Below are 23,855 nucleotides of genomic sequence, written 5' to 3'. Positions count from 1 at the left end.
TGTGCAAAAATTAAGTATGGTGTTTCTGACATTTCAAGAGTTGGTGCACTTCAGAGGAAGAATTAATTGACTGATGAGTGCTTTGAGACATTCAGTGGCTTGGAATGTAAAAAATATATAAATCTTAGTCTTCATTTGCCTTTCTTTAAGATACACTGGAAGATGGGATCTTTTTTCCTCATAACTTTAAACTCTTGATATATTCTATATTATAACTTTTTCTGTGACAGAATCGTAGCAAAATATTTCCAAAATTACTTCCTGCATAAGATATACTGAGTTAATATTTGACCTACATGATGATTGATACAAAATGATCGGTATGAATGGCCAATCATTAAATGTTGGGTTTAAGTTAAACGGTACAGTTTCACGTATATTTTTGGGTCTAGCATGTAATCTCATCTATTTCCACTAATGTGCTATTCAACATGTATTCTATTTATATTACAGTTTGATGTGAGGTCTGGCATTGTCCCTTAAATAATAAATCTTACAAGGTCTCCTGGGTCACTGTTCACAGTGAGTCAGAAAACATGTCTGTATATTTACACTTGTCTAAATAGGTGTTATATTCTGCTTTCTAAAATACATCAGTGTTTAAGATGTCTTGACCCTTTAATGGACAGATTAATTATTTTGTTTAAACACCAACAAAAAGAGAGGGGATAATATGCAGAAGCACATGGAAATGCCTTAAATGTGTTTCGTTTCTGCCTTGCTGGGAATAATGCATTGAATAGAAAACTGAAAAAATATAGTGCGGAATTCACCTATTTGGTGACGTTTGCACATGGAAGATTCATAAATTTAATTGAATATTGGTTTCTGGGTGTGCCCAATGTTTTTAGAGATTTTGCGGGGTTTATGGAGCATGTAGTGAAGTCATGACATGTGCAGCACCAAACATGATTTTCCTCTATTCACTTGGTTGTATTCAGTTTTGTTATTCAGTGGAGCAAATGGTAGCCTGTTATCAGGTTTTACATTTTAAAATGTTGCACTAAAAACCTGGACTTTGCATTGTTAGCCTCTTCAAGAAAATGTGTTTCAGTACAGTGTTTCTTTTTGATGATCTTTGTAAATACCATATTGTTAACAATATGTCAATAGTAGAAATTTTGGAATTTTACATTTTTAGTTCCATTGTAGATAACAAAATAACTGCATGTGGATATCTTTGTGCTGCATGTACTGTTTACATTCTTAAGTGTATTTGCGTCCCATCACTCTATTCCTTTGTTTCTGAGTGGATCTATTGATTTTCTGAGTGAAAATCTGTGGAGTTTCTCATTTACAAGATCTCTAGGAACTATGTGGAAGGTATTTAAAAAGGGAATACTAATATAATGCAGAAAAGTGTGCAAATACTCAGCACCTATTTTGCAATAAATTAAACTTTTTAAGGTCTAGAACAGTACTGTATTGAGAAATAAGATAAATTGCCCTGACTTCTCTAAGTCAGTCTATGAGAAAATAGGTAAAATGGCACAGTACAATGAAGAAACAAACAGCAGAAGGCCAACCTGGAGAGCAGAGATGGTTTTATTTTAAGAAAAGCAGCACAAAACAAACCTGAGAAGGGAGAAGGAAGTAGAATTGTGATCTATAACTTGTTTAGTTACAGTTTAACCATGCAATAATAGAAGTTCAGTAAACAAATAAAAGAAGTGAGAGGAATGATGGAAATGTAGTTATTTCATTTCTAATGTATGTTACAGAATATGCTTGCAGTAGTAGACAGAAAGCCTGAAACATAGAACCTAATTTTACAAAATAGCTGACTGAGACTCATTGAGTGGAGTGAAAATTTGCTAGCTTTGGCGTTCAAGATAGAAACTCGCAAAACCGCTGTATGACATCTAGAAAGTCTCAATTTACCTGTAGCCTCACAGGTCTAGTGACCGGTCTGGTTCTGTATAATGATACAATTGTTATGCCAGTAATGTCTTGGAATTCAACTATTTGAATGTATAACCCTGTTGGTTTTGCCCTCTGCCTAGTGGATGAGCAAACCAAATTAACTGTAATTAATAAAGACCTTATCTTTTTAAAACTCCATTAACTAAAATCTATTTAATTGCTTTTATGAAGTTTTGTCTTAACCACCAGCAAAGAAGAAATTGCACTGCTATTTTGGAGTAGAAAATCTTGTCAGATTTAGCAGTAAGGGACATGATTCAAAAGCATATCGTGGCTCAATGGTTAGCACTGCTGCCTCACAGCACCAGGGACCTGGGTTCCATCCTTTGGCGTCTGTCTGAGTGGAATTTGCACATTCTCCCTGTGTCTGGGTGGGTTTCCTTCGGGTACTCCGATTTCCTCCCACTGTCCAAAGATGTGCAGGTTAGGTGGATTGGTCATGCTAAATTGCCCGTGGTGTTCAAAGATGTGTAGCTAAAGGTGGGTTATAGGGGATGGATCTGGGCGGGATGCTCAGAGGGTCGGTTTGGACTTTTTGGGCCGAAGGGCCTGTTTCCACATGGTAGGGATTCTCTTCTATTCTCTATAGATAGTGATATCAATATCTTGGTGACAGATTTTAAATAACAAGATCTATCAGTTTTTTTTCTAATAAACACAGTTGAGATTTATTATCAAAACAAAACTTTATTAAATAAAGATTTAATTAACATACACAGTCAGTAATATAGAAGTATAAATGTTTATTCCTGTAGATATTCCCAAAAGACTTCATATTTCTCCAGAGATTAGTGCTGTGAAAACAATACACATTTATCAGAGCATTATTCTTGAAGACAAGTAGATAAATAGAAGTCTGTTGCTGCGTTTGACATATGTGATCATCACTAATCACACATGATTGCATGGTTGCTCCAGATTAGCACTGCTGTCTCACAGTGCTAGGAACCCAGGTTCAGTTCCACTCTTGGGTGACTGTCAGCATGGCGTTTGCACATTCTCCTGCTGTCTGTGGGGTTTCTTTTAGGTGCTCCGGTTTCCTCCAGCCGTCCAGAGATGTGCAGATTAGGTGGATTGGCCATGCTAAGGTGCCCATAGTGTCCAGGGATGTGCAGGCTAGATGAACTAGCAGTTCCAGGGATAGGGTGGGTCTGGCTGGGATGCTCTTCAGGGGTTCAGTGTGGACTCGATGGGTTAAATGGCCAGCTTCCACACTGTAGCGATTCTGTGATGGTTCCGTCTGAAATCTGGCAGATACAGCTTGTTCAGGATATTGAAGACCGTTTAAAGATACTGTTGATCTTTCAAAGAGCTTTCAAGTTTCACCCTAAACTCAACAATGAGTTTCTTTTCAGTTCAGTCTGGAAGCTTGTTCTTAGCAAGCTTTCGTCCAGCTCAGCTTGTTTCTAGCAAGCTTTTTCCCAATTCTGCTTGTTATCCGTAGGCTTTTCTCTGGAAGGTAGAGAATAGGAACAAAGGGGCCTTTTTCAGTATGGTGGTCAATAACTAGTGGAGTTCTGCAGAGGTTAGTGCTGGGGCCACAACTATTCACGTTACACATTAACAATTGAGATGAAGGAACTGAGGGCATTATTGCTAATTTCACAAATATCGCAAAAATAGGTGGGTGCAGATAGTGTTGAGGAAGCAGGGAGGCTGCAGAAGGACTGGGGCAGGCTGGGAGAGTGGACAAACAAGTGGCAGATGGAATTGATGTGGGAAGGTATAAAAATTACATGCTTTGGTAAGGAGAGTAGAAGTGTAGACTATTTTCCAAGTGGGGAAAGGCCTCATAAATCTGAAGTGCAAGGGGACTTGGGAATCCTAGCCCAGGATTCTCTTATGGTTAATGTGCAATTTCACTTTGGCGTTTAGGAAGGCAAATGCAATATTAGCAGTCATTTTGAGAGGGCTAGAACAGAAGAGCAAAAATATACTGTTTAGGCTTTATCAGGCTCTAGTCAGACCACATTTTGGATACTATGAGCAATTTTGGCCCCCATGTCTAAGGAACAAAATGTTGGCGATAGGAGGGTGTCCAGAAGAGGTTTACAAGAAGAATCCTGGGAATGAAAGGCAAGCCATATGCAGAGCAGTTGAGGTTTCTGGGTCTGCACACTGAACTTTAGAGGGATGTGGGAAGGTCTTATTGAAACTTAAAGAATTTTGAGAGACTTGGATAGAGTGGACACAGAGAAGACGTCTCCACTAATAGGAGAGACTGGGATCCAAGAGTACAACCTCAGAACGAAGGGTTGACCCTTTAGAACCGATACAAGGAGGAATTTCTTCAGCTAAAGGGTGGTTAAGTTGTGAAACTGATTGCCTCAGAAAGCTGTGAAGGCCTTGCCACTGAGTATATTTAAGATGAGAATAGATAAGTTCCTGATTAGCAAGGGGATCAAGGATTCCAGGGAAAGGATAAGCGAATGAGGTTGCAAAATATATATCAGCTATGATCAAATGGTGGAGCAGATTCATAGAAACATCAAATCATATAATCTGTAAAGTGTGGGTAGGCTGAAGGGCCTAATTCTGCTCCCTATGTCTTTTAGTCCTATGGTCCTACTTAGCTTGTTCTCAGAAAGCTTCCCTTCAATGCATCTTATTATTAGAAGCTTTCCTCCAAGTCATTTACCAGTTAAAAATGTTCAAAATGACTCCATCTAGGAGTCCTGAGCAAAACAATAGTTTATCGCCTGTCAAATGATTTACTGGAAGCTCATCCGCAGTGTCCACAATGAGGTTTCAATGGTCACCTCTAAAGAATCCATTCCAGATATTTCCACAAAACTTGAAACAAATCTATTTTGTACAATTCTTCAATTCTTAAGTTTTCTGAGTAAAATTGAATATGACACCTCTTCATAACAAAATAAGTCAAGGTGTATGAGTCCAGGAGCGCAGCTTCATATTGCTAAAGAAGCACGGCAAAGCAACAGCATTGACTGACAAACCTTGAATCCAAACAAAATGTACAAGAGTGATGAGAAAAGATCCTTGAACTGTGGAAATTTGGACTGGTATCATTCAGGAATAAAACAAACTTGCATTTAAGTGGTAGATATTACAAAATGTCCCAAAGCACTTGCATACAGTGGATTACTTTGAAAATACAAATCATATAGTTTTGTAGAGAAAATTTGCAAGTGATAAACTTGGACAAATTTCAGTGCGAAATTTCATTTTCATAATACTGGTCGCGAGGAACATTATTCAAATTCTAGGAGACTTGCATTGTTTCTGTCAAATGGAAGTGTAGAAATGACAGATGAGGGATTAATTTACTGCTCGGCCTGAACTCGTGCTCTTCTGATATCTTGTCCCGTCCTGTTGCCAAGTGTAAGACTGAATCAACAACCTACTGATTCAGATGTGTGGTTAACATAATACTTCACACCCCAGACTATTTTCATGTTACCCTGTTTTAAAATTGAATAGTAATATAATTCCAATGCGAGCAATAAAGCAGCATTGTAAGATTAAGTACATGGTTATTAAAGTTTGTCTATTTTTATATTTCTTACGAATTTCTCTTCTTAAATGATGTATAACATTGATCTGTGAAAAATGTTTACTTATAAATTACTTCCTACAAAATATTTTTATGTAGTCATTTCATTTCAGCTAAGCTCTGCAGATGCTCTGGATACAGAAGGCTCAGTGACAACCCCCCCCCCCCCACCCCACCACCACCACACACTGTAAATTGCACCTCCACTTCTCTTTCATTTTATACTCATATGTGCTCGCACTCACAATAATCAGTCTCTATCTTATTCTTCTGCCCACCTCCCTACCTCACCCTCACATGCACGCATTCATAAGTATGCACGTTAATCAACCCCTGTCTTCCAGAGGCGTTAGCCTGAGGTAAGGAGCCTGTAATTAATCCTAGTTAAGTTTCATGAATTGCCAGTTTTTGTCTACACTCAGTCACTTACTGAGTTATGCTTATCTTTCTGGCTTATGCGTGGCCAATGTATAGATCCTGACCTGGCTACCAAAAGTTCTTAGAGGTAACCAAGAACATTCTGGATTCACTGTCCGCCCTTAATAGGCAATGGTAAAAACGCATTAGGTCCCGGATAGTCCAAGCAGAACTTCTGGATTAGGTATTCTCCTCCTTACATTGACCATTGCTGCTTCAGAGGAGAAAGACCCCAAAAGCTATGTCTGTGATCAACTTTTGGAGGATGTGATCTCAAATTGGGAACCACTGGGATGATAGTTAAAATCTCAGTTCAAAAATGAGTTTATACAATTTTCTGAATGTATAAATAGGTTTATGAAATAATTTCATTCAAGGCGCAGCCAATTCTTTTAATGTAACATTTATAATTATGCACCTGTGGAGTTCCATGTTTTTGACTTGACAATTTTTGAATCTTTAATTTCCTTTGTTGCTTGAGTTGTGTTTATAAAGATGTATACAATGGATCTGTGTAAAGTATTGAGTCCATTTCTTTGATCCACTTCTGCAAACTTTGGACTTTTGATTTGTTTCTGACTGCCCATGCTTTTCCCCTAGATGCTGGCATCTCCATCACCATCAACATCAGGGCAGCTATCTCAGTTTGGTGCAAGTTTATATGGGCAAAGTAAGTCTTTTCTGTTGTTGAAGTGTTGTATGTAGAGCAAAAGCCCTTAAATAGTTATGAATCTCAATGCATAATGGACAGCAGAGCTAGCTTTGCAGTTATTTACTGTCTTGAATTTAAAATTTCAAAAGTTCTAGCTTTGACAATAAATATAATACCATAAGCTGTTTTCCTGTTGTTAATAATCCAAAATCTGAAAGAATAATACAATGCTGAAAGAAAACAAACATTTTGTCAAAGCTATTTGTCTTGCACTCATCAGGATGTATACAAGAATACCAATGTAAAGAAATGCAAAATAAATCAACTATATTTTATACTGTATGAGAAGTGTGCTGATTGGTTGGCAAGTGGTCTCTGGTAGAGATGTTGAAAAGAAGAATGGTGATGACTGGCAGTTAACTGCCACATTTTGTTTAATTTAAACCAGGCAGGTTGATTGTGATTGGTCAAGTCATTGCCCTGAAGAATAAATCTGAAAATGGCACATATTTTTTATGCTTGGAAAAAGGGACAAAGCTGTGTACAAGTTCTTTCTGCTGGCAAAGAACAGGAACCTGCATATTAATGTGTGTGGCTTCCAGCACACAAATGTGACAAACCTGACTGATGGTCTTAAATTTGATGTAATTCTTAGCAGACTACATAGCAAATGGTGTCCAATCATAGAATCACATCTAATGTTGAATACTGTTTTGAGTTCAGAGTCCACATGCCAATAATCAGCACTTTCTTCTCATAAAGTATAAAATGTCCCATTTACATTGTTCTTATGAATGTCCAGATGAATGGAAGGATAAAAAGTTTCAATAAAATGTGCTTTTATTCAACAATACTCAAATGTCTAAACATCAGTACGATTACTTTATTGTCAAGTGTGCACATGAAAGTGTATAACTTGAAACATAATAAAATATAGCTAATGAAAAACAATGCATTACCAAGCCACAATTCTAAAGTGCTGGCTGAAATAGTTTTACAGATATTGTAGGTCTTTTGCTGGAATATGTCTCAGCATTGATTTCCTCATAGTTTCATAGATAAACCTAGTAAGTTAACATGCAACTTAATGCATACATAATAATCAGTATCCAATAGTATTTTTTACAAACAAAATTGCTCAATCGATATTAGGCAAGCTCAGACAATCAAAACAACAATTGAAAAAGCCCATATTCATATTTTTGCAGGTGCATTAGGCCTTCCGATGAGAGGAATGGGCAACAATAACCCCCAGTTAAATCGCAGCTTATCACAAGGTACTCAGTTACCCAATCATGTAACACCAACAACAGGAGTGCCGACAATGTCACTTCATACTCCATCTTCACCAAGCAGGTAATGAGATAAAGCAATTTTAATTACCTCTTGCAGTATCAGTGTTCAACAATATAAACATTGATTTTATGGTTGGTGATGTGGAACTTTATAGCAATGTAGAAACAGCATTTAAGTAGATGCAATGCATTATTTGAATATTACTTGAAGTTCATAAGATGAACAATATGCTGCTTTTTATACAGGCACCATTTGATTCTTGGTGTCGATTCCTATGTATTCATGCTCAAAGCATTGATACCTAGAGTGAAAAGCAATTATCTGTCAGGCCAGAATTTTAGACACAATTGTACATGGTAATTTTTCTTGTGCGTTTTTGTGATTTTTGAGTTACCCATTTTGCATCTTCAGTTTTCATATTTAAAGGCAGAATGTATGATTAATGGTTGGCATACTGTTTGGACCCCTTTATTCCCTCATGGGACGTTGGCATCACTGGCTGGCCAGTATTTATTGTTGATCCCTAGTTGCCCTTGAGTAGTTGCTGGTGAACTGTCACTTTGAATTGCTGCAATCTACATGCTTTAGGTTGACCCATAGTGCCCCTAGGAAGGGAATTTCAGGATATTGAGCCAGCAACAGTGAAGGAATGGCATATATTTTCAAGCAAGGATGGTGAATAGTTGGAAACTTGCAGATGGTGGTGTTCCCTTGTCTTTCTAGATGAGAAGTGGCTGTGGGTTTGGAAGCTGCTGTCTAAGGATATTTGGTGAATTTCTGCAGTGCACCTTGTAGATAGCGCACACTGCTGCTACTGAGCATCGGTGGTAGAGGGATGGGATGCTTGTGGATGTTGTGCCAATTGAGTGTGCTGGTTTGTTCTGCATGGTGTCAAGCTTCTTAAGTATTTTTGGAGCTGTATCTATCCAGACAAGTGGGAGGTATTCCATCACACTTTGACTTCTGCCTTGTAGATGGTGAACAGGCTTTGGGAAGTCAGGAGGTTAATTACTCACCACAGTATTCCTAGCCTCTGACCTGCTGTTGTAGCCACTGTTTGTGGTTAGTCCAATTGAGTTTCTGGTCAATGGTAACCCTAAGGATGTTGATAGAGGAGGATTCAGTGATGGTAACACCATTGAGTGTCAAGAGGTGGTGCTTAGATTGTCTCTTATTGGAGATGGTCATTGCCTGGCATTTGTGTGGTCTCAATGTTACTTGCTACTTGTCAGCTTAAGCCTGGGTATTGTTCAGATTTTGTTGCATTCGGATACAGACTGCTTTAGCATCTGAGGAGTCACAAATTGTGCTGAACATTGTGCAGCCATTGGCGAATATTCTAATGTCTGACCTTATCATGGAGAGTAGGCCATTGATGAAGCAGTTCAAGCTGGTTGGACCTAGGACACTACTCTTAAGAATTCCTGTGGCGATGTCCTGGAGTTGAGATGGCTGACCTCCAACAGCCAAAACTGTCTTCCTATGTGCCAAGTATGACTCTAACTAGCGTTTGCCCTCGAGACTCAGAGATCAGGTTTTCTAGGGCTCCTTGATGCCGTACTCGGTTGAATGCAGCCTTGATGTCAAAAGTTGTCACTCTCACCCCACATCACCAATGGAATTCGGCTCTTCTTATTCATGTTTGAATCAAAGCTGTAATGAATTCAGGAGCTGAGTGGCCCAGGCAGAGGCCAAACTGGGCGACAGTGATCAGGTTGTTGCTGAGCAGGTGCTGTTTGTGAGAATGTTGATAACATCCTCCATCTCTACTGATGAGGCCCGGTTGGATTTGCCCTGCCTTTTGTGCATAGGACATACTTGGGCAATTTTCCACATTGTCAGACGCCAGTATTGTAACTATACTGGAACAGCTTGGCTGGGAGAGCAATAAGTTCTGGAGCACAGGCCTTCAGTACTATTGCCAGAATGTTGTGAGGATCCATAGCCTTTGCACTGTCCAGTGCTCTTAGTTGTTTCTTAATATCTTGTGGAGTAATCAATTGGCTGAAAATTGGCATCTGTAATGCTGGTGATCACTGAAGAAGGCTGAGATAGATCATTGACTTGGCACTTCTACTAACTGAAGCTTTCAGTCTAATCATTTGCACTGACATTTGGCTCTTAAGTCATTGAGGATGGGGATGCTTGTGAAACCTCCTCTTCTACTGAGTTATTTAATTGCCCACTATCATTCATGAATGGCAGGACTGCAATGCTAAGGTCTGACCCACTGCTTGTGGTATTGCTTAGCTCTGTCTGTCACTTGCTGGTTTCTGCTATAGGGTAGCTTCACCAGGTTAATACCTCATTTTAAGATATGTTTGGTGCTGCTCCTGGCATGACCTCCCGCATTCTCCATTGAAACAAGGGCTGTTTACCTGGCTTGATGGTAATAGCTGGATGTGGAATATGCCTGGCATGAGGTTGCAGATTGTTTTGGAGTACGCTCTGCAGGTGATGATGACACTCACCATCTCATGGATGCCTAGTCTTGAGTTTCTAGAACCATTCAAATTATATCTCAATTAGCACTGCCATATGCCACATTACATGATGGATGCAATTCCCATTTGAAAGGCATGACATAATCTCCATAAGGATTATGCAGTAGTCACTGTCACCAACATTGTCATAGATAGGTGCATCTGCAGCTGGCAGATTTGTAAGGGTTATTTACGTAGTTGGACATGTTTTGTCATTTTTAAGTGAACACATCAGATGATTCTCAGCTGATGCTATGGAGGCAGTCTAAAACTGACTATGGAGCTGGAAGGACACTGGATAAAGTACTTCTTGTTCAGGTTTACCTACCAGCTACCTCGTTCTATTTATCATTCTAGTGAACCACAAACATAATAATAAGGATGAGGTCAGGTATGTTTTCCTTGTTGGTTTCTTCACCACCGGTTGCGGACCTTGTCTTGCAGCTAGGTGCTTTAGGACCCACAGCTTGATCAACGATGTTGCTGCCGAGCCACTCTTGCTGGTGGACATTGAAATTCTCCCATCCACGGTGCAGTTTGCACCCTTGTCATTCTTGGTGGTTCCTCTGTGTGTTGTTCACATGATGCAGTACTGATTCATCAGCTGAGGGAGAACGGTATCTGATAGGGTCCAGAGTCAATGTAGATGATTCCGAGGGCATCTCCCAATTGCATGCCATTGTGTTGTTACCTCTGGGTCCGTTCTGCCTTTGGGCTAGGACATATCCAGGGATGGTGATGGTGGTGTCTGGTACATTGTCAGGCATACGTGTGGAATTATACCTATGACAGGCTGTTGCTTGAATAGTTTGAGACAGCTCTGCCAATTTTGGCATGAGCCCCAGATGTTAGTAAAGAGGACTTTGCAGGGTCGACAGGGCTGTTTCTACTGGTATCGTTTCCGGTGTCTAGCTCAATGCTGGATGATCGATTTGGTTCACTTCTTTGTTGAAAACTTCATAATGATTGATAAAACTGAGTGGCTTACTAGGCATTTCAGGAGGCAGTTGAGAACCGCTGACATTGCTGTGGATCTGGAGTCACATTAGGCCAGACTAGGTGAGGGTGGCAAACTTTCTTCCCTGAAAGACAATAGTGAGCAGGATTGGTTTTTCTGACAATCAATGGTTTCAAGCTCATCAATAGATTCTCTTAATTCCGGATATTTTTCATTGAATTCAAATTCCACTACCTACCACGGAGGGATTTGAACCCAAGTCCCAGGTAGACTAGCTGAGTTTCTGGATTAGTTGTCTAGCAAGAATAGCACTAGGCCATTGTCTCCTGCTAGAAGATAGCCACTTTTCTTTTAGCCATTTTTATACATTTTGTTTAATACAGATAAGATTGGCAGGAAATTTGAGCATAACCTGGCATTGGCAAAATTCGTGCGTGAATGGATGTAATTTCAGATGTAACTGTTACAGGAAATTCCACTTCCTGTTATTATTTTGTCTGTGTTAATAGCTGAATTTATTACATTTAATGGAATTCCGGTGGGTTTGCCTTCTGAGTGATGAGTGGCCACACGAGTATCCTGTGAGGTTTTTCGTGTGCAAATAAGCACAATTCTTTCTGGAATATGGAAGTGCTGAGGGCATATTTTCATGTGACCTTTTAATCAGTCAGAAATTGATTTTTCTTTTATGGTTTCAAAGGTGCATTATTGCGGTTGCCATGAAAGCACCTTATGTACACATTGTTATGCTCTCAGCTGACAGAAATATGACATAAATCTGATCTGAGAGTTGAAACCTGGCTCGTAGGTTAAATAGTTCATTTTTGAAGTTATTTAACCTGATTGTTAGTCAATGAAGCATATCCATTTGAGGTAGCAGATGTTCTTTAACAACTGATCACTAGTTGGTTATGCAAAAGAAATAAAGAAGGTGTGTCAGAAGGATAATTAGAAGCATCAAGACAAGTTTACTACTATCCATTACAATAACTTCAGCCCACAGAAATATTGCAGTCTTCTTCTTAGCGTTTTAAATCTTAACTGACTTTTTCAGCTTCTTTTCCTTGAACAGTAGTGACTCGGCTCCTTTGAGTCCTGGCATGAACCTGTCACAAATCTGATCTCCTAAACATTCTCAGCTATAGTAACTTAAAGATTTCTATCCAAACTTTCCTGACTTGAGAGCTGCACGGACTAGAAACCTCTGTTTGAGAACTGTCTGTTAAGGTGATTTAATCCCCTGATTAAATCTAAGTGGGTTTGAGTACTTCCATTAGTTACTCATCTGCTATGTTAAAGATTTTGGAAGGACTCGTTATTTGGTCAGACAGCTATTAAAAACTTCATTCCCCTGAAGACAAACTATTCTATCTTCTAGAACTGAGCTTCAGGTTCCTCAGAAATGAAAACTTGAGCCTTCTGTTTGGAAGTCAAAACTAAACTAAACTGCTTGTCAGAAACTCAACAATATAATAATTTTATCAGTTAACACCATCAGGCCTCCCCTAGTTATGTGATTGCAGTTTGATGTCTTCTCAAATCAGATGCATTTTGTCCCATCTGACTTCCAGATCAGCTTTAAAAAAATCCTGCACAGAACGGACCACAATTCATGAATCTATTTTTAAAAATGTCAAAATTCCAAAAATAGTACATACTGCACACTTTCCATCATAACATGAATTATAATTCAGTGCATTATTATACGATATTTGTAATATGAACCTGAGAGTGAATATTATGAGATTTAGCAGAGAAATATGTGGCATGTTATATTGGCTGTTTCTATAATTTGTTCATAGGTTTTCATATGTTTGGCAGACACAGTGCTATTTAATATATGCTGTTTTTTAACAGGAGCATTTTGCCTATGAATCCCAGGAATATGATGAATCATTCCCAGGTTGGACAAGGGATTGGGATTCCAGGGAGGACAAATAGCATGAGCAGCTCTGGTTTAGGCAGTCCAAACAGAAGCTCACCTAGCATTATATGTATGCCAAAGCAGCAGCCATCCCGGCAACCTTTTACAGTGAGCAGGTAAGCCCTGTTCTTCTTCTGTGGTTATGATGAAAATGTCGGTAATTTACAATTCTAAGTGGGTTTGAGTACTTCCATTAGTTACTCATCTACTATGTTAAAGATTTTGGAAGGACTCGTTATTTGGTCAGACAGCTATTAATAACAGCTCTGACTTATACATGGTGTCCTGTTTTAAGATAGCTGCGTAGCGACAGAAATGACAACTTTTGAACTTGCCCGAAATATCTAAAAGAAACAAAAATAAATCTCTCTCAAGTAATATTCTGGCCAGCAGCTTACCAATGTTGTCATTTTCAGTGGATATTTATACCATATATACAAGGCGTATTCCTTTGTAACACTCACTGAAGTAAATTTGATGGAGTTGTAATTCCACTCAAAATTTGCTTGTTAGAAGCTGCTGGCCACCTTACTCATCCCCTTTTGGCATTTATAGGGTCAACTACTGGATCAGAAGGAATAAGCCCTGCTTCCAATACATAATTTCAGTAAATTACACATATATGTTGAATGGATTCAAAGGCATAATGCATCTTTTAGAAGTGTTAATCACACTTTTCAAAGTAATGTAACCTAATTTTATGAAAGCAAAAACGAGCTGTACACTGGATTGGGAGCAACAGATAAAACGAGTCAGAATTAATACAATATTACCTGAAATCAGACTGAGAATACAAGAAGGTTTAAGGGAGGTTTGCAGTGCATGTGTGTAACACATAGCATGCTAAATATGGCTGATAACTTGCATGTGCAAATAACCACTTGGAAATATGAGGTTGTGGCAGACGTGGAGACCCAGCTCCAAAAAGGGGAGGATTGGATGATAAATATTTTTGAAGATAAAGGCTGAATTTTTCTGGGTTGGGACCATTTCCATGCTTGCACTTTTACAGGAGGTGGCCAATGAATAGATTACAGTTGTTGTCTATTTCGGAGTGCTGAATGGCACAGGAGAGCCAGTTGGGCAGTCCGACTGGTGAAAAAAAGCCCTGTTGCAAGAGGTGCACACTGTCCAGGGAATAAGAGGCTTGAGGGAGACTCCAATTTGAGGCCTTTTTGAAAGGGTACTGACAAGATATTTGAAAAGAAGACCCAGAACTCTAAGGGCCTTCAATGTGGAGGGGGAATGTCTTCATGTGAATGTATTTTGGTACACTTTCAGCCTTTGAGACCATTTTTTCTGTCATGTACATAAACCTACGATTATCCATTGACCACTCACTTTGTAGCTAGTTTGAAGCTTTGCCAGGATCTGGATGAAATTGGATGACCTTGCACATTATTAAAATTTCAATGCGTTCGGGTATCAGTTATTACTCTTCAGTTGAATTATTCGTGATTGTTAGGAAAAGCCCATCGAGATGGACCCCATGTTGGTGGGCCATATTTCCATGCTCTCAACTCTCCTAATTGGGCTTGGAAAAGTTCTGACTGAAGTGTTTTATAAAGAAAGGAAGTGAAAGAATGGAGTGAATGTGGCAGTGTTAGTTAAGAAGCACAGTCCTGGAGAGAATGGATGTCCTGAAGAAGTTGAGGATAGCATTTATTTGGTTAGAATGACGAAACATAGAGATGCCTTAAACTAGGTATGTTAAAGACCACCAACTAGTGTGAAGGATATAGAGAACAAATGTACAGGAAAGCTATGAAGGTATGCAAGAATAATAGAATACTTACCATAAGGGACTTGAATTACCCCAAATAGCTTAGGATAGTAATACTGTTAAAGTTATAGAGGGAGGTGATTTCTTGAAATATGCCTAGAAATACTTTTTGATGAATATATTTTTTGGTCCAACGAGGAACAAGGCATTGCTGAATTTGTTTTTGGGATATGACATGCCTCAAGTGATCGTAGTCTCAAAAATGTCTTGAGCACATGTAAAAGGATGGGACAGTTTACAGTAAAAATACTTAATTGGAAGGCAGCCATTTTCAGTGAGATGTGAAAAGGATCTGATCTGGGTAATTTTGAATGACAAATTGGTGGGCAAATTGTGAGCAAGTGGCTTTCTTTAAAGAGGAAATGGTTTGGGTACAAGTCTACTACAAGGGAAAGAGGTAGGGCAATCAACCTACAATTCTTTGACAAACAAAATGGATAATAATTAAGGTGACACAAAAATAATGAGAGCTCATTAGATGTCAGGTTGATAATGTCAGTGAGAACCATTTCCTGAGACTGAGGTTGAGGCAGATTCAACCAGTGCTTCCAAAAAAGAATTAGATTACTAACATGAAGGAAGTAAGTTGCAGGGCTCTTGGGAAGAATAGGGTAGTGGTACAAGCTGGTTGGCTCTTGCAGAAAGCTGGCATGAGGGCCAAATGACTAGCTCTTCTACTGTACCTATTCTTTGCTTGTATAAATTTACTTTCCGGGGAGGTGACGGTGTGATGGCAATTTCACTGGACTAGTAATCCAGAGCTGTACACTAATGATCTGTGTCTATGGGTTTAAATCCCATCATGTCAGATGTTGAAATTTTATTTAATGAAATCTGAAATTGAAATCTAGCCTAATGATGCAACCGTTGTCATTTTTGTAAAAATCCGTATGGTTTACTAATGCCCTTTTAGGTAAGGAAATCTACTATCCTAGCAAGCCAGTCAGTTGTATCAAAGTATTAACAAGGGAAGAAAACTGGGTGGACCACTCAGCATCAACCTAGACTCTGGAAATGACATCAGTAAACACAGCCTTGTCAAACCCGCAAAGTCCTTAATATTATTTCTGGAATTTGATGCCTGGTTTGATGGTGGAGGCAGAAACCCTCAATTCCTTTAAAAGGTACCCGGATCTGTACCTGAGGTGCTATAACCTGCAAGGCTACCAGCTCAGTGCTGGAAGGTGGGATTAGGATAGGTGTCTAGTTCTTTTGACTGGTGCAGATGGGATGAGCTAAATCCATCTTTCTGTCTGTAACCTTTTCTATGGTTCTAACTTTTTAGGTGTTCATGTCAAAATTGGACAAACAGTCAAGCCGCAACTTGATTATACAGAATCATAGAAAATAAGAGCAGGCGTAGGTTGTTCAGCCCATCAAGCCTATCCTGTGATTCACCACAAACATGGTTGATCTTCTGTCTCAATGCCATACTCTTGATATCTTGCCATAAGCATTTAACCTTTAACAATCTGTTTCTTTTCTAAACATACTCAGTGACTTGGTCTCCACAACCTTCTGTGTAGAGAATTCCACAGGTTCACTGCCCTCTGGATGAAGAAATTTATCTTTGTCTCAGTTTGCAATGGCTTACTACATATCCTAAGACCATAATGCCTTGGCCAGGGACGATATCTTTCAGCATCGCTGTCAGAATTTTATATGTTTCAATGAGATCGCCCCTCTCGTTCATCTGAAATCAATGAATACAGGCCCAGTCTACTCAATCTCTCCTCATATGAAAAACCTGCCAATACAGGAACCAATCTAGTTATTCTTTGTGGCACCCCCTCTTTGGTAAGAATGTTTTATTTTCTTATGCAAGAGGGCCAAAAAAAACACAGAATACTAGGTGTGGTCTGCCCAAGGCCCTATGCAGCTGGAGGAAAACTTCCTTGCTCCAGTATGCAAACCCTCTTGCAGTGAAGACCAACCTGCCGTCTTAACTGTTTGTGCAACTGCTTGCTTACTTTCAGTAATCAGTGTCTGAGGACACCCAGGTTGCTTAATGCTTTAACATTTCGTATCAATCACAGTTTACATAATAATCTACAACCATTTTCCGACCAAAGTGGACATTCTTATGCTTACCTGCATTATACTGATATCTGGCATGCATTTACCCAAAGCTCAACTTGTCCAAATGGTCTTATAAGCTCTTTACAGCTTCTACTCAACTCTCAATCCCACGTAGTCTGTGTTGGCAGCAAATTAGTACATTTGACTCCTTCATCTAAATCAGATATGGTTGGACCCTGACTGTCATCATGCATGCATTTGTTCCTTTTAATATATTGACAGTTACCTTTACACTGTTATGTCTGTTAAAGAACTTACCCAACCTACTGCTTAAGCCCCATATCTTGGTACTTCCCTTTACTTCAGTTTAGGATCATAGTTTTGGGTTGGATTACTTCTATTTCTCTTCCAATGGAGAATTCATAAGGCTATACCATTTTTTCCCAAAAGGGCATTTCACAATAATATTAGTAATTAGCCCTGTCTCATTGCATAAAACAAATCTAAATAGACTGTTCCCTGTTCGATTCAGCAAGGTACATGCCTAAAAAGATCTTGTACACTTTCCAGAAATTTGTCCGCTGCAATGTTATTGTTATTGTGGTTTGCTCAGCCTATATACAGCTTAAAGTTGTGCATGATTATTGTAGCGCCAATGTTGTACCTCCTCTTTACTGTCAGCCACTGTGTTACCATTGCTGTTTGGAGGCTTGTAGACAAATGCCCCTAATGTTTTCAGTCCTTTGTTGTTTCACCCAGATTGATTCGGTGTCCAGATTTCTGTTGCCAGTATCCTTTCTCACTATTGCATTGATGTCATCTTTCTCTTACAATGTCATGCTATCTTCTCTCTCTTTTCTTGTTCCAGTCCTTCCTGAAGATTGAATATTCAGTTCCCAGGCTTGGTCACCTTGCAGTCATTCCCTTATAATCACAATCATATTGTACCCAATAACTAGTGTTTATGCTGTTAATTTCTTTTTTACCTTATTGTTGAATGCTGTGTATCCATGTATAATGCTTGTCTTTTTGACATTTTCATATACTTTTCTTTGTACAACGATCGTATGTGCTGCAAACACGACTTTTCTATCTTTGGTTTCTATCTCTGTTTCCCTGACTTTTGCCTCCCCTGTTCAGATTCGAACCCGCACCCCTCACCCCAAAAAAAGCTCCATGCCATCTGATTTAAACCATCCCCTACAGTAGCAGTGAACATTCCTGCATTGATTTTGGGCCTCCTGGAGTGCATGCACTCAGTTTGCAGAGATCCCATCTTCCTTAGAATCAGTGCCAATGCCTCAAGAATCTAAATCCCTCCCTCCCACAACCATCGCTTCAGCAATGCATTCAACAAGTCTATTCTCAAATTCCTGATCTTACTAGCGTATGGCACTGAGACAATACAACAATTTCTATCTTTGAGATCCTGCTTTTAAATTTATCTCTAGCTGCTTATATTCTATTTGTAGGACCCCATACCTCTCTTTACCTATGTGGGTAATGCCAACATGGATTACAACCTCTGCATTTTATCATAGTGACCCAAACACAATGTGATTTAATTTTGTTCTGGAAAAGGGAAGAGGTGGTCTGCAAAAATGAGTTTTGGGTTATGGGAAGGCAGATTTTATAAGGGAGGGTCTAGCCAAAGTATACTGGAAACACCTGCTGTGGGGAAAACCTACAGAAGAACTTCAGGGGTTGTTCAAAAATGAAATAGTGAAAGCCCAGCCCCATCATGTTCCCTTTGGGATGAAATGAGCCCAGTGAATCCTGGATATCTAGGAATATTCAGGACTGGATAAATAGGAAAAGTGAGGCTTTTAGTTGGTACAACAGGAGGAAATGTTGGAGGCCTGAGTGCAGTAGAGAAAATGCAGGGAGGGGGTAGCTTGAGAAAGCAATTAGGAGGGTAAAATAAACACTGGCAGGTAAGTTAGGGAGAATCCCTTGATTCTGTAAGTATATTAAAGGGATCAACAGAGAAAGACTATTAGGGACCAATCTGTGTGTGGTACTGGAGGACATTGGTAGCTGTTAAATGAGTACTTCACTTCTGTCTTCGTTTGGGAGAAGGAAGGTGTGGGCTGTGAGGTTCTTGAGCAAGGAGTGAGAAGGTGTTAGTGCTTTTGACAGTTTTAAAACCGGTCAAATCCACAGGTCTGGATAAGTAGTATTTCAGGCTGCTGTGGGAGGTAAGAGAAGAAATTACAGGGGTTCTGACCCAAATTTTTAATTCCTGTCTGACCACAGGAGAGTTGCTGGAGGATTGGGAGACAGCTAATCTTAGTCACTTTAAGAAGAACAGTGGGATAAACCAGGGAATTACAGATCAGTGAGTGTCTCATCTGCGGTAGGGAAGCTATAAGAGAAAATTCTAAAGGACAGAATTAATCTCTTCTTGAAGAGGAAAGGTTTGAATGGGGACAGTCAGCATGGCTTTGCCAGAAGGAGGTTGTGTCTAACAAACTTGATTGAAATCTTTGAGAAGGTGATCACGTTTATAGATGTGGGTAATGTAGTTGATGTTGTCTTTCACAAATTCTCACTGGGAGCCTGATAAAGAGTGTAAAGTAAGTTTGTGAATGACACGAAGATTGGCCAGTGGTTAATAATGAGGAAGGATGTCTTGGGTACAGGAAGGTATGTCAGATGGCCAGATCAGTGGCAAGTGGAATTTAACCCTGAAAAGTGTCAAATGATGCAGTTTGAAATAACAAGATGAGGGAGATCTCCATGAATGACCAGCAGCCAGTGACCGCAGAGGAATAGAGGTATCTTGGTGTGCTTGTCTATGGATCCCTGATAGGACATGCTAATAGGGTGGATAAAAAGGCAGACAGAATGCATACCTTTGTTAGTCATAGCATAGATTATGAGAAGCTATGTTGGAAGTTGTACAAAACTTTGGTTAGGTCACAGCTGAAATATGGTATTCAGTTCTGATCGTCTCGGTATAGAGAGGATGTGATTGCACGGCAAGAGGAGATTCACCAGAATTTTGCCTCGAACAGAGCATTTTATCTATGAAGAGAGGCTGAATAAGCTTGGGCAGTTTTCTTTAGAGTAAAGAAGGTTGAAGGGGGTCCTAATTGAGGTATATTATAATTTGTGGACGTGGACAGGATGGGTAGAAAGCAGTTGTCCTTTGTTGAAGGGTCAATAACATAGATATATAGAAGCGTGAAAGATAGGAGCAGGAGAAGGCCATTTGGCCTTTCGAACTTGCTCTGCCATTCTTCATGATCATGGCTGATCGTCTAACTTAATAGCCTAATCCTGCTTTCTCTCCATAAACTTTGATTCCGTTCACCCCAATTGCTCTATCTAGTTGCCTCTTGAATACATTCAATGTTTTGGCATCAACTAGTTCCTGTGCTAATGAATTCCATAGGCTCACCACTCTTTGGGTGAAGAAATGTTTCCTTCTCTCCTTCCTAAATGCTCTACCCCAAATCCTCAAACTGTGACCCCTGATTCTGGACACACCCACCAGTGGAAACATCTTCCCTGCATCTACCCTATCCAGTCCTGTTAGAATTTTTTAAGTCTGGACAGACTATTGTAGGTGTGGTCTCACTAGCGACTGTACAACTGCAACAACACATCCCTGCTCCTGTACTCGAAACCACCCACAATGACGGCCAACATACCATTTGTCTCCTTTACTGCCTGCTGCACCTGCATGCTTACCTTCAGAGGCTGGTGCGCAAGGATGCTCAGGTCCCACTGCACACTCCCCTCGCCCAATTTACAGCCATTCGGGTAGTAATCTGCCATCTTGTTTTTGCTTTTGAAGTGAATAACCTCACATTTATCCAAATTATACTGCATTTGCCATTGTTTTCCCATTTACTCACCCGGCCCAGATCATGCTGAACAATCTCTGCATCCTCATCACAGTTCTCCCTTCCACCCAACTTGAACTTCTGCAAGCTTGGAGATGTTACGTTTTGTTCAATATATTAAGGTAAAAAACAGGAGGGTTAGAGAGGATATGAGGAAAATAATTTTCACCCAGAGAGCAATGGGAATCTGAAATGCACTGCCTGGGAGGGCAGTGGAGGCTGAACACCTCAGAAACTTTGAAAAGCACGTGGATGAACACTTGAAATGTCATAACCTTCGAGTCTATGGGCCAAGTGCTGTAAAGTGGGATTAGTGTCGATGGGTCAGCGCAGATGTGATGGGCTAAAGGGCCTCTTCTCTTCTGCATGACTGTGAACCTGTCACTCTGGCTATTCTCCCTCCCTCTTCGAAATGTTCCGCAGCTATTCTCTGATATCCTTAACCCTGACATCAGAAAGGCATATCATTCTGATTTCACATCTGCAGCCACAGAAGTCTGTATGTTCCCTTACAATATTATGCCATATCGCTCTTGCTCTCGCACTTTTTTTTTCTCCTTACCCTGTGCAACTGATCTGTTCTTGATGCCATAGGATTGGTTCTTGCAGCATTCTCCTGACAGTCTGTTTTCCTCAGCACTATCCAAAATGGACAATGTGTTGAAAAATGGAGAGGCTGCAGGGTACTCTTGCACAAACTGCTTTTATATTGTCTAGCAGTCCCTTGATCCTAACTTGCCAAGACTCTTGCTTGGCTTACGTTGCTCCCTCTCCCATATGACAAGCTTATGTTTTCCCTGTGATGTCTGCGTTCTACTTTAAAGGGGCTGCCTTGGGTTTCATCGTCCTAATAATGGGCAAATCCAAACTCATTGGATTTGCAATCCACTGTTGGGAAGCCCTGATAGATAATCACAATCTGTGACAATATCTTGAAATGAGATGACAGCAACTGCCTTTTACGCCAAGACCACATTTGACCCTGTGTGACGTTTAGGAATGTTATGAAAGCTGGAGTCAATGGAAAACACCGTAAGGGGAATCGTACGTCAGCCCAGTCTACTTCAGCGGCTTTGTTCCTCCATCATAAGGTTGAAATAGTGGCATTTACTGATGATAATGCAATGCTCAGCATCATTCGCAATTTCTTGGTCAATAAAGCAGACCATACCCATGTGCAGCTCGAATTAGGCAATGCAAGTAGCACTCATGTCACCCAAGTTCCAGGCAGTGACCAACTTCAAGAGGGAATCTAGCCATTGGCACTTGACCTTCATTCGCATTACTGTCACAGAATCCACTGCTGTGGACATCTTGAGGGTTACCATTGACCAGAAACTGAATTGGACCCAGCCATATAAAAAAACAGGCTAAGAATTCTGCATTGAGTTGTTCAGCTCCCTCTCCGGAGTCTGGCCAGTATCTACAAAGCATAAGTCAAGAGTGTAATACAGCACTGCCTGCTTGCCTGAATGGGTCAAGTTCCAACAGCACTCGAAGGTAAGCACCATCCTGACCAAAGAGGCTCACTTGTTTGGCATCCATTGTATCTTCCAATTCGCTCCCTCTGCCACTGATGCACAGTACAGCAGTCTGGCATCATCAGCAGTTCGCATTGCAGTATCTCACCATGGCTGCTTCGCCAGCACTATCCAAATCCACAGGGGCAGCAGATGCATTGGAGCACCACTAGCTGCAAGTTCCATTCCAAGCCTCCTCCATCACCACCTCCAGCTCCAGGTAAATTGGGGGTGGACGGATGGACAATAAATGCTAGCCTTGTCATGACACCTGCGTCCCATACGTTGACTCAAAATAATTTAATTAAGTATGATTCCCTCTTCCCGGCTGATTAGATGAATACATCATTCCATGTAATTATGGGAAATGGGAAATAAAAATGGCAGCAAGTGGTAAATATTGGTTTAACAATTTAGCATAATTGCTTACTGTCATATTTCTGTATTGGACCCGGATGTATCGGGATGAAATTATTCAGCAGTTTTAAAAGAGAAAACAAGCTCTGCAAGTATTAAGCATCACTGGTGTTTTGAGCACAAGTTTTGTCTGAAGTTAAAAACAATTGATTTAATATTTGAAAAACTTTACTTAGTTTGCACATTGAATGTTTTAAAAATAAAGCAAAATGAAGAAAACAATAAAAGGACAAAGGTAATTTTTTTTACAATTGGCAGGAAGTAAATTAATGCTACAAGTCATTTTCCAAAAGAGCCCTTCAGTGCACCGCAGAATTATATTTGACATAATGGGTATACCTGTAAAGAAAAATAACAAGATTGCTATCTTTGGTGACTGTTCAGATTGACAAAGATCAACCACCAACAAAATCGGGCATGAAGAGTGTCAAGAAATTAATTTTCTTAATAAATACTTCATGTCATTAAAAACAGTTCCATTGCATCTGAATCAGAGCCTTTAAGGCCCACTGCAGGACAAGGTTAAAAGAAAAGTTGACTGTTCCAGTATAACGCTGAGCGACTATTATGTACAGTGGTAGGCACCACATTGTAGGAAAGATGTGATTGAAAGATTGGAGAATACTGAAGTGATTTACAAGAATGAGAAACTATAGTTATGAGGGTAGATTGAAGAATTTGGCAGTGTTCTCCTTAGAGAGAAGTTGGCTGAAAGGAAATTTGACAGATGTTTTCCAAGTCACGAGTGGGCTGGACAGAGTAGATAGTGAGAGGTTGCTCCCTCTTTATTAAGAAAATAACATGGGGCATAGATTTAAAGCGATGTGCAGATGAAGCAAGGGTGATATGAGGGGGGGAAAAAGAAATCAGAGAGTGGTTGGGAATATGGGATGCACTGCCTGGAAGTATCGTGGAGGCAGGTTCATTTGAGGCATTCGCAAAGATATTGGATGATGGTTTGGAAAGAAATGGCATGCATGGCTATGGGGGAAAGGGTAGAAAATTGGTACTAGGTATTGAACTGGTACAGGCAAGATGAGCCAAATGGTTGTCTCCTGCACCGTAACAGTTCTGAGATTCGGAGAGCGCTATGCAGTC

General features: G+C 40.0%; 1 protein-coding gene across 5 annotated transcripts in view; it reads left to right on the top strand.

Moving 5' to 3' along the window:
- The window catches only part of cnot2 (CCR4-NOT transcription complex, subunit 2), a 144,969-nt gene that overhangs the window by 66,029 nt on the left and 55,085 nt on the right, over positions 1-23,855 (top strand). For 3 of the 5 annotated variants that reach the window (XM_048548574.2, XM_048548573.2, XM_048548575.2), the window contains 3 exons: positions 6,455-6,524; positions 7,715-7,862; positions 13,101-13,283. In XM_048548574.2, coding sequence (XP_048404531.1) covers positions 6,455-6,524; positions 7,715-7,862; positions 13,101-13,283 — 401 coding nt within the window. The remainder of the gene's footprint in view (positions 1-6,454; positions 6,525-7,714; positions 7,863-13,100; positions 13,284-23,855) is intronic. The other 2 variants (XM_048548576.2, XM_048548577.2) reach the window with 1 other exon arrangement.

Source organism: Stegostoma tigrinum, chromosome 18 (genome assembly GCF_030684315.1).
Source record: "Stegostoma tigrinum isolate sSteTig4 chromosome 18, sSteTig4.hap1, whole genome shotgun sequence".
NCBI lineage: Eukaryota > Metazoa > Chordata > Chondrichthyes > Orectolobiformes > Stegostomatidae > Stegostoma > Stegostoma tigrinum.
This window is presented reverse-complemented; position numbering and strand designations above follow the sequence as displayed.